Consider the following 12451-nt stretch of genomic DNA (forward strand, 5'->3'; position numbering starts at 1 on the left):
TCTGGGAAGGCGGTACATGTGACTATCAGCTGTGACAGTGGAGCAGACTAGACAAACAATAACATTCCTGAATGCAAAGATTAACCTGAGGAAGGCCCGTAAAATGGTGAGGTGATATGTAGGAACTCATACGTTTAAGAGTATATTGAGTTCATAGATTCCAACATTCTGGCGACATTTACAGGAAGTGAACGAGAGTGTAGAGTAGCTGTAGTGAGTGGGCGTACCGCACAGAATGTCAGTAACAAAACATCGGTCATAAGACAACAACAACATAGCTTTAATATACGTACTGAATGTTGAGGTACACCAGGTTTTCATTAACTCGTAAATTTGTTTTATTAACATTGATAAATATTTATAAAACATATATCCTGAATTACCTTCACGCTTCATTGAAACCCAAAAAAGATTGGTCGTATAGAAAGCATTTGGTAACGATCATTACCTAGGAGTCTTCGTGGGGTTTATTTAATCATTGGCCGTTTTACTGCTATGAACACAAAAAAATAGACACTATCAAATTTGATTAAAATGCTTGAAATTACATCAATTTGCTGAAATAAGTTTAAAAGCACGCAAATACAAGTAGTATCATTATCGTTTGGCACTGGTGAGACATCATTGTCAAATCAAATAAATAGTTCAGTTATTTCTAAAATCTACTCAACAGTAATACCTCACAGGATGCAGAGGTAACTTCTAAACTACTCTGTAAAGAAAAAAAAAGCTATATGTATTACCTATTTAGATCTTTCAATCTTTCCAAGAAATCAAAAAAAGCAATTAATGCTCTTAAAAATAAAGCCTCAGCTGAGGGTAAGGTCTGTAATGAAATGCTGAAACATGGTTAACAATATTTGCTAGATGCACTTTACAAAATGTTTTATATAGTTTATTACTCTTTCCCTGAACACTGGAGTACAGCCTTTGTATTCCTATTTTAAAATCTGAATCCAAATTAGACCCTTAAAACCACAGAGGAATTGTAATTTCTAGCTTCCACTGCAAATTATTCGCAAGTATTTAATGGCATTTGCTCAAAACTACTGTCTTTATATAATAATAATTTAACCAACACTACGAAAATACTGGAGCATTCTTTTATGGCAGTATAAAAATACTCTATGACTTAACTTCCAAATCAATTTAATCAATTAATTGTACTGTTAAATAGGGTTTTCTTTTTAAATGTGGATGGTGTATATGGTGTAATTCATTAATTGAAATCATGAGGTGTTGCTGTGTCTTGTACCTAAAGTAACCATCAGACATTGTTCAACAAAAAGTGTACAGTTTGCCGTATGCATATTGATAGTCCAGCCAATCATCAGTTATATGTTCCAGACACTTGATATTGGTACATACATGTATTTGTATCTCTAAGGGGAGACTGGAATTATTTTTTTGGTACAAAAAAGAAAAAGACCAGAACCATGCATGAGTGCTGTTCTAGCTTTGACCATGTTTTTATTTTAATAACCATGTTTTGACAGTAAACTTTATTCTAATAAAGATACTATTTTTATGAACTATTACAGAATCCATTCTTACCTCTATAGTCAACTTCACTGATATCCTTCACAATGAAAGGAACAACAGTAACTGTCTGTATCATAATGATCTCATCCATATTATCAGAGTGTTGCCTAGCAACATCTTCCCAGCCACATATCATTGTAATAATAGCTGATGACTTGGTAAGTGTAAATCTGTCACTAGTTAGTGCTGAGATCATACAACTCAAGTAAGTAACACAGTCAAGTTTGAGTGTATTTGAAATAAAAAATATATATAGAAGCATATCAAATATACATATCAAATTTGCAATGATATAAAATAATATACAATAGAATGCAGGTAATAAATGTCTGTGTATAGTTGAATGCTGGTATTATCATCAAGTGAATTGAGCCAGTAGTTTCTTCATGCTGACTTCATATTTAACACTTACAGCTGAATTCTTCATTGCATAAAATGTTGAAGTATTAAGAAGTGTCTGGCAAATGCTAGAGAGCCACATACCTAAATATGTCGCTGTGACCGTTTTCTTCATCGTTATAGTGTGTAACTTGCATCTATTGTTAGAGTGAGTGTATATTCTCGATAGCAGAGCTACGTCACAGAACGTTGCTGAGATACTCACCACTGTACCATGTATTTCTATGGGCTCTGCATAAGCTGCTGTGCTGCCAGTGAAAACAGCTAAAGTCGAGAAAATAACACAATCTCAACTATGAGACAATTCTGAACAACCAAATTTATGTATGTTGCACATGTAGGGGTGATCTTGTTACACTGTTCTGGCGAGTCTCAACAACTAGCCCAAAGCACAGTTTTTTGAGAGTTTTTGACCGTTGTTTTCCCCGGCTGTGGTTTCCATACAGTGAAAATGTCTGGTTTTTCACTCCTAAGAATATTCACCACAGATAAGTGAGTTGTCACTAAAGCTAGTGACAGTGATGAATTTTTTGCAAAAATTAAAGACTGAAAGCTAGCTGCTATATTCATTTCATGCATATCAACAAATTTCTTCATTCTACATATACAACATCTCTGACTATAGCCCTGTTATATAATTTCCAAATGTGTAATATTGGACTACTCTGATATGTTATGTATAAAAATTTGTTTTGTATATTAGAATTATTGCGGTGATATAAAAATTTTCTTCACAGGGATGGGATGATGTTAGTTTCCATGGTTCTGATCAGATTCCAACACCAAACATTGATGAGTTGGCTTACAGTGGTGTATTATTACATAACTACTATGTACAACCAATTTGTACACCTACAAGGGCAGCCCTCATGACAGGAAGACATCCTATACATTTAGGTGAGAGAAACACTTTTACAAAATTTACAGTATTAAAACACAAATCCTTTGCATGAGAAAAGTAGAAGCTGTTACGTTAATTTCGGTTAATTTGAACAACACAGATATATAACAAATATGCATGTACCTGAAAATAAATTTATTGTTGACCTATGTGCTGTTTACATATACCTAAATCAATATTTCCCCCCATGCATGAGAAAAAAAAAGACTATTGCATTTGCATAATTTTCACACTTTATAAGTTTACCATTGTTACAAATGTTAGCTGGCAAGGTATATATGTTAAAAAGTTAAATTGAGGTGTTTGGTCCTCATGCCACATGCACATAAATTTTGTGTTGGTAAACACATTGAATTTCCTACAACCTGGGACTTGGTTTTCTAAAAAAAAGTAATGATGAAGATGGCAAATTTTTTACAGCCATACAACGAAGAGTGTTATCTTTCTATAACCCCAAAAATTACAATTATTTGGGATTTTATATTTTGTCACTTTTTGTGCAATTGATGATTAGCTGTAAACTTAGAAGAGACAGTTTTAGAGAATTAGAAATGATCAGCTAATCAGTGCATAGCTTGTAACGTGTCGTTGCTAGACTACCAAAACTTTAGTTATACTTCACTTGACAACAAGTGACACTGTTTTTATAAGCTACCAGTATGTATACTGATTGGTTACAAGCTTGTTGTACCATCGGTAGTTCATAGCACGACATGACAAACAGTGGCAAAATAATAAAAAATTCTGTGATTTTGTGAACAGCTCGGCAGTCTTTTGTTTATTTTTGAAAGCCAGGTCCCGGCTAAAATGCATTGCCGGTACTTAAATTTCATCTTTCTCAAATATTCCAGTATTACCGGTATACCAGTATTACCGGTATTTTGGTTTCTCAGAGATTTATGTTGATATGATAGTTCAAACTTAGCACATATATATTTACATAGGTAGAAGTATTTTTCATTATGTAGTCTGTGCAAGATTACACTTTCAAATATATTGCTGATATTTCACCTTTTCATCACCAGACTTTCTCATCCAAATTTTTATGCACTTTTTTCTTATATTCCACAATATTTCTGTAAATGAACCCTAATTTTGGAGCCAACAGACACAATTTGGGTCAATATTCAGTTTTTGCTCAATAAATTGGCTATATTTGTTCCAATCTTTTGAAGGAAAATGCAGACTATAAACAGTACTACTTTGTGAATTTGTGATGAAAAGAGGGAACTGGTGGTGAAAAGGTTAATATAATAATACAATAAATCATGAAATATACTTACCTGTAGTCAACATATGTAATACCAAAATAAACATACAAATTAAGTATGTTATTATGTAAATTATGTAGCATCCAATGCTTTCAATGAACAGGTCTTCAAGATGGTGTGATAGTTGCTTCCCACCCGTATGGATTGCCTTTGAATGAAACTCTAATGCCACAATATTTGAAGCCATTGGGGTATGATACACATATTGTTGGTAAAGTGAGTATAATGTCACCTCAATATTCAAGAAAAATTAAGTGTACACCATTTGATTTTAATCAACATCAAATAAATGTGTTTTTGTTACAACAGTACCATCTTATTATTTTTGTAAAAAAAAATATCCAACTTTCAAATAAAGACCACCTGTCTATAAAGACCCTTTTATTAGTTGTTTTACACGTGTTTGACTCACTGTAATGAGGAATACTGAAAAGTAAAGTGTGTTTGGTAATTAATTATTTAATGAAATAATGCACAGGTCAATTCTGTGAAAACCTTCTTCAGTTACATTTTACATAATATTTTAAGGTACTATCTTGAAAAATTAACAGAATGCTTGTATTTTGCTTTCAGTGGCACTTAGGTTTTTTTGCTTGGCAATACACTCCATTATACCGTGGTTTTGACACTCATTTTGGTTACTATAATGGAGAAGAAGGTTACTATGATCATACGGCTGAAGAGCCCAAGGTAAGAGACAATTTGGATTGAAAGTTGTGTAATTTTCGGGTTTAGTTGCTGATTTCAATATACCTTATGAGCAGCGTGCAACATTTTGATTTGTTTACTTATTTACTGAAACTATTGGAATCCTGTCAAAAGTATATTCGATATGTGTTTTGTTATTAATATGGATTTTTCATAAAACAGGTGGCGCAATAAAAATACCACCAACACATAATTTATCAACACTAGACGACAACTAGTGTAACTTTTCTGAGTAATCAAAGCCAACCATATTCATTATAATTATCAGCTATATTGTCTCTGACTGTCTTTGAGTTGGTGTGTATGTGTTTTGTTTAGTCACTCATACTCGGCTTATTCAGTTAAATATTCAATCGATGTCACTGTCTAATTGTCAAACTGAATTGAGTTTGTTGTATTTTGTCTTTTCTTTTAACCTGAATATAAATATTAATATTCATTCCAAAATAAGTGGTAAGTAAAATAAACGTGGTACTGCTATAGTCAGTAATGTGCAGTCGAATGCTGATTTTAATGTGTGTTTTTTTTTCTGCCTTTACTTTAATAGTATATTGGTCTGGATTTTAGAAACAATACTGAATTATTCAAATCTGCCTATGGTGAATACAGTACAGAGTTGTTTACAAGTTATGCTGAGAAGATAATACACAATCATAATAAAAACAAGGTATAGGCATTAACAATTTTTAGCATGGTGATGGCGGACACACCTGTCTGTCTTCAAGTCAATAAACTGATTTCATTATTTTACCTACTCATTGCTATTAAACTTAGAATTCAACTAAAACTATACTACATGTACTAATACGGTGTGTTACTGAACAATAGGTTACATCCACCATATGAATGGAATAAGTTTCTGTTCTTGTTTCTATGGTGACATTAATTCATGTTCAAAGTAAAGAAGTAAAAAGTAGAAATCTAGAAGGATAAAATTAGTATGTAGACCTAACATTTTGTTTAATATTTTCAAACAGCTACTTATGAAATATATTGGTTGCATTCAATTATCAATTTTTTTTGTTTCTCATGTGACTTATTTATTAAGTTTGTCATATTAAATAAATGCATATCCATACTGTTATATGACGTCCCGTAATTTCTCTATTATTCTTGCATATACTTGTTAAATGAATGGAGTTAATTCAAAAAAAAAATTTAAGTTTGTTAGTCAGGTTGCAGTGCATTGTGGGGAAACTCATTTAAAAATAAGCCAAATTAAGTGTAATTTTTGCAATGTGTGTGATTGGACGCATTATCTGCGCACATTAAATTTGTACAAGGTGCAGCATAATACAAATTTGAAGAAACAGTTTTTTATAACTCTGAAATGTTTTATTTCTTGGGGTTTATTTTTTTCTAATATGTGTCAAGTCTTGAAACCTCTGTGAAAAACAATAGAAAATCTCAGGAAAAGATTTAAATATCAAGTATACTCGTTTCAAAAACACAAACTTCATGTGAGAATACGTTCTATCACACAGTGTGGTGGAAATTATGAAATCTTTAAAACCATTATTTTTATTTGTAGAAAATGTTCTCTACAAACTCATCATCCTCATCATTTTTTATATTTTCAAGGGTCATAATTTACTTCTTTTTCTTCATAGAACCTAAGTGTTAACTGTGTGTAGGATTTTTTCTAAAACTAAGTTAGTGACCCTCGATATTTATTATTGAATATAGAAGAATAATCACCCAACATACCAAAACGAGCATGTTTAAATAATTGTTTTCAATATTTGAAATAAAAGCTTTTTATAAAACCTTTGTTTTGGCAGCAAACATAGAAATATTCATTGATAATTAATGAAATTATGTAATGCACATGTATCCCAGATTAATGTACAGAAATACAAAGTTAGCATTTTGCATGAATGAAGACTTGTATTTGCCTCCAAGACATTATTTGTACTTTATGGTAAATCATAGCAAAATGTTATATCAAGACACAATATCAAATACGTTCAAATATACTTCCACATTGTCTGCTTAACTTATCATTTCTTTTTCCCAGCCATTATTTTTATACCTAGCTCACCAAGCTGTACACAGTGGTAATAGTTACAGTCCATTGGAAGCTCCGTACAAGTATACAAGTAGATTTCCATATATACAAGATGAAAGAAGAAGAACATTTGCAGGTAGAGTGACACGGCTGTAAACAAATCTGTCCTCAAATTGTTCAATGAAGCCTGTTTATTTCCTTACATGGTTTTATCTGTACAGTAATTTTGTTTTCGAACGAAGTCCAAAAACGGGGACTATTAATTTGGATTCGTTCCGTCAGTTCATCCGTACGTACATATATGGACACCCATTGATGGATTTCATTCAAACTTTACATGAAGACAATACATAATGTCTTACATATGCACGTCAACAAATCTGTCCTCAAATCTTTCAATGGAGCCTGTTTATTTTCTTACATAGTTTTATCTGTACAGTAATTTTGTTAGTCCCCGTTCAGGCGCAGCCTGAAAAGGGGACTACTAATTCAGGTTATGTCCATAATTCCGTCTCCAACATTTTCTCAGAAATTCTACAGCAGATATCAGTGAAACTTGGCAGGTTGATGAACATGTCCCCTCCGAGTATGCACGTAATTTTTTTTCCAGATCTGAAAATCCCAAGTGGGTCTTTTTCACGATTTTATCAAAAATTGCCTCTCCCGGCAACATTGACAAAACGTCTGCGCATGCTCAGAATAAATTAATTACTGTAAAATACTTTATTTTTGCTTGCAACATTTTTTTGCTATTTTCGCTGAAGGAATGTTTCAGTTAAAATAAAATCCAGCGAATATACCCTTTTCTTATATTTTACAGTCAACTTGTCAAAAATCAATGAAAATAAATTCAATACAAAACACCCAGAAAAAGTCTTTTCAGCGAATGATAATTCCAGCTGAAATAAAATATTTTACAGTAGATTAGATCTGTGAGTAAGGCTGCTGTTATTACAGCACGTGATTTCTCCATTGCGTGCAATTTATTATAGTACTGTTTATACATGTATTCTGTTTGGCTCAGTGGTCTCGTCTCATTCACTCGTTACTAGAAGAACTAGTAACTTTATTTGATTTCAAGAACTTCAAGAAGGCGGCATAAGAGACGTGTTTGCAAAGGTAAGTTTTCGAGTTTATTGGGGTACGATTGGTGTACATTTCGTGACGTACGGACGTGAATATTATGATGATTGCCAGCTTTATATTCTTGTGAAAAACCAAAAAAAGCAAACAATTGTCTCTAATCTACGAAACTAGTTTGTGAATTGTATACCCTGTCAAATTATTGTACACGAACGATTAATTCACGAGGACATAGTTTTCAAGTACCGGTAAATCGTTTTCCGGTCTTTTGCTTGTGTAGCGATTTCCGAAATATTCACAACTCGGGGGGGGGGGGGGGATTTCCCTGTGTCGATCAATTTATTCATTATATAATAGCAGGTTGCCTATGATTATATTCGTATTTTTTATGTTGTGAGCATTGAACTGTTAGTTGCAATGAAGATTTTGGCGATCTTGTGCGATTCAACATGGCGGATGTACAGTGACAACACGTGTATGGACGGTCGGTCGAGCAGTCTGCAACGGACCACAGTCTGTGAACGGACCGTGAAATCGCCCGTTTTTTCGGCAGTTTTTTTTTTTAATGTTTTGGATATTTCATTCACTCCTGATGCCTAAAACAGTCTAATTTATATTTTACCGTAGTCATTGACACCTATTCAAGAGTATCATGTTTATTGTGAATAGCGTGAATGGGTAAGCTTCGTTTCGACAATGGGCTGTTATTTCTGTGAACAATGTTAAATTATTCTTTAAATGCTCAGTTTATTTTTTTGAAAACAACTAATTTTTCGATTTAAAAAAAATCATGCCGTTTTCCCCGTCAAAATCAAAGCATAAAGATCTTGCTAAACATCGGTGAATCCCCTGTTGCGTTCACCACGAGGTCACTGAGCCGTCATTAACATATTTAAATGACCACGTGTACTGAAATAACATGGCGGATATCGCATCGCATCGCATTTACATTCGACTGAAATCATTCGTTTACGATGAAACTAAGTTGAATATTACTTCCAATTCATAAAAATTCAACGAATTATTTTTTTGTGCGTATTATAATCATTACTGAATAATAATAAACAATTGCAATACTTCGAAAACAAGTAAGTTATTCACTTGTGAAACACAGAATGACCAGATTGTGCTACCGTGATCATTTGCTACCGGTACTAACAACTAAGCAATGTATTCGTGTTTGTATTTATTCGAAACTTCTTTTAGAAAATACTTTACTTTTCGTAAACTTTACTGAATTTTTGGGGGGATTCAATTCCAACATTTCGCAATGCCAAACCAAAGGCCTTTCACTCTTTGAGTGTGACACCTAAACCAGAAGTTTTATGGTGTATAAACTGGCACTAAATGAAAAAGCCGTTGAACCTTATTCAAATTTATAAGTACATGTTATTATGTATTTAATTATGAAAACTGACTAAATTAAATGTGATCTTATTTTTAATTTGAACAGAATTATGATTTATATCGGTAATGACGTTTTCATCCAATATTAATAGTGCAATTGTTAAAATGCCTACCTACACATTTATTGTTTTTGTTTCTGTTGCCCTGAAATAGACATTTGTAAAAAAAAAAAAATTTAAAAATCATGCTTGATTCAAATTCAAAATAAAAAGATGTAGCCATGTAGCCCCTTCCTGTTATCTGTTTCCAACTTCTTCCAGAGTAAAACTGGTGAAGCCATGTAATTGCCATACAATCATAAACTGTGGGAAAACTTATATGTTATTGAAAATCTTTATTTTGTTGTCTGTGAATTAATATATTTGAAATGGTGTAATGGTGCAAAATATTCTCAAGCAATTGGTTTTCTGGTGGCACTACACTGTGCATTTATGCATGATCTCAGCTTACTAAGTGATGATGGTGGTTGAAATGGAAAACTGAATACAAAAATCCAGTAACATCTCAAACGAATTTCCGTCTGCTGTGAATGCATGTTTCGTTACATCAAATAAATAACCCAATTTTATTGAATGTATCCAAAAACATGGTACCAATGATCTGAAATTTCAGGAGTGCTCGCTGAAGGTTTATCAATCTTGCTTATTGTCTTGTTCTTTACCAATCCTGCATTTCAGTTACTAGAATTTATACTAAAAAAAAATAGTTTCTGTTTTTCTTCTAATAATTCGGCCACTCTCAAAAACAAATATTTTTCCATGGTCGAAATGCAAGAAGAATACAAAACTACTGTGATTGCATAGCGATACCTGTAGGGCCATTGTCAATTAGTTCGCCTGATCAACACAGCGTTATACATAGGGCTGATATTGAATCACGGAGAGTAAAATCTTGTGATACTAATCTCTAGAACCGCTCAGATTGGTACATACCGGTATGTCTTATGAACCCACCTGTGTATATCTTTAACAATACTCATTTTAAACTTTTTTTTTTTTACAGTGGTGCTGTGAACTGCTTCAATTTTGCAAGGCAATTTTTTCTGGGTTCCTACAACATGGAGTGTCAGGGACTTTATTGAAATTTCATAGAATCCTGAATATATCTAGAAGTGAAAATTAAATGGTTTACAGTATTTTATACCCATTAATAATGATGAAATGCAATAATATCACTGCACTAAAAAGACTTCAAACAATTATTGTTACTTCTCCATTGAAGGTTATGAGCAGACCAACCTTTACTGGCTTCCTTAATTATTACATGTACTTGCTCTGAAAACATAGCTTTTACAATTGTTTAAATTAACAGATGTTGTTCTATGTACAATGAATACATTTTAAATAATAAACCTTACTGTATTAATAAAAAATTGTATTTGACAACATGAGAATGATTCTGATGCCCAGTGGTGATGTTGAAACAAACCCAGGTCCTGGTAATATACTAAGACCTGATTAACAAAGAAGTCATGTACATCAAGGTTCACTCAGATTTATGAATGCAGTTTCTTGAGCAAGTATACATGTATGACAAATAGTTTTGTTGCACTTGTGTACTCTGAGATTCTGAACATGGGTCAGTGGAAGTTTTTAGTTGTCAGTACAAAACTAGATTATGGGAAATCACTTTATGATGAGTTGTACCCACATAGAGTACATATTCATTCACCTGTTTGCAGATGTTCCTTGTACTACTTTATAATCAAATAACGGGGACTGTGACATTTCATGTCTTGTTGTCTTTAAAACAAAGTAGTCATCTAGGTATTATACACTTCAGCAGTGTTTATTTATTGACCACATACTAACAAACAAAGTGTACTGACATTGTGTCACCATGCGTATTTTGAGAAAACCTCTGGAACTCTCGCTTGACAAACTCAATATACAAATGGTCAATGCCATCGGTGATATTTTCAATAATATTGGTATTCTACTCACTAGGAGACCATTTTGATGTTGCTATCATCTTCAGCCAAAGTGTTCTATCACAAAAGTATTTCTTGAGGCAAAATCAAACTTTGCTGTTGGTCATGTGACTTTACCCCCCAAAAATCCCATAATATTTTTTGATCAACAGTAAATTGTCAGAACGCAATTCTATCCTCAAAGGGGTCTATTAGTTTGTTTGGTATTAGATATAGTGTGAAAACTTCACCTTGTATTGAAATTTATAGTGAGAATCACAATTACCTAATGAATTGGTTTAGTATCACACTGTATTCACCTAACTAGGAATGGTATCAGCACTGGATGACTCTGTTGGAAACATCACAAGGGCACTAAAACACTCAGGACTCTATGAAAACTGTATCATTTTATTCAGCACTGACAACGGGGGTCCCGCTGCTGGATTTGATGCTAATTATGCATCTAATTGGCCGTTACGAGGAATCAAACACACCCTCTGGGAAGGTGGGGTCAGAGGTGATGGATTCATTCATAGTCCGTTGTTGGAAAAACCTGGACGGATTTCTACTGATATGATTCATGTCTGTGATTGGTTGCCTACTATATATCATATTGCTGGGGGTAATGTATCTAGTTTACCAACCAACTTAGATGGATTCAATGTCTGGGATACATTATCAAGGTACAGTAACTACACTTTACGTTATTTTACTTATTTGTTCTTGGAGATTAATTAAATTATTAAACCACAGCTTTGGGTGTATAAAAAAAAAGATGTCAATCAGATTTTATTATGCAAATCACACTCAATTGTGATGTATCTTGTTCAAGTGCTTCACGAAATTGTTCTTTTCGATAATCAAAATGTTTTCTGTCGCATATTATGAATATAAAAATGATAAATATAAGATTTAAGCATACTTCTTGTTGAGTTTAGGAAAAGCCATGTTTTAAAAATACATGAAACGCTTCAAAATGATACTGCACCTGATCCTAGGTATCATGATACCATGCACTCTCAATGACGGGGAAAGTCAATTGTCAAGAACAAAAGCGCCCATCAATCAGTGAATTCTACTTTCTTGGTTGATGCTTCAAGGAAGGTTTGCAATGGCTTGTTTGGGCTGGTGGTACTTATTCTAGACATTCTCCCATCATCCATATTTATATCTCTATCTTCAACACATTTCTGTACTGTTGGAAGCAGTGGCCATACTAT

The 12451-nt window shown here is 33.1% G+C and overlaps 1 protein-coding gene across 1 annotated transcript in view; it reads left to right on the top strand.

Moving 5' to 3' along the window:
• The window catches only part of LOC100372000 (arylsulfatase J-like), a 23831-nt gene continuing 11380 nt past the window's right edge, over nt 1-12451 (top strand). Inside the window, exons 1-8 of the mRNA XM_085501940.1 lie at nt 1-106; nt 1542-1700; nt 2679-2838; nt 4217-4329; nt 4687-4803; nt 5369-5488; nt 6839-6965; nt 11557-11914. Coding sequence (XP_085358066.1) covers nt 1587-1700; nt 2679-2838; nt 4217-4329; nt 4687-4803; nt 5369-5488; nt 6839-6965; nt 11557-11914 — 1109 coding nt within the window. The 5' untranslated portion in view covers nt 1-106; nt 1542-1586. The remainder of the gene's footprint in view (nt 107-1541; nt 1701-2678; nt 2839-4216; nt 4330-4686; nt 4804-5368; nt 5489-6838; nt 6966-11556; nt 11915-12451) is intronic.

Source organism: Saccoglossus kowalevskii, chromosome 1 (genome assembly GCF_978046115.1).
Source record: "Saccoglossus kowalevskii chromosome 1, keSacKowa6.1, whole genome shotgun sequence".
Lineage (NCBI taxonomy): Eukaryota > Metazoa > Hemichordata > Enteropneusta > Harrimaniidae > Saccoglossus > Saccoglossus kowalevskii.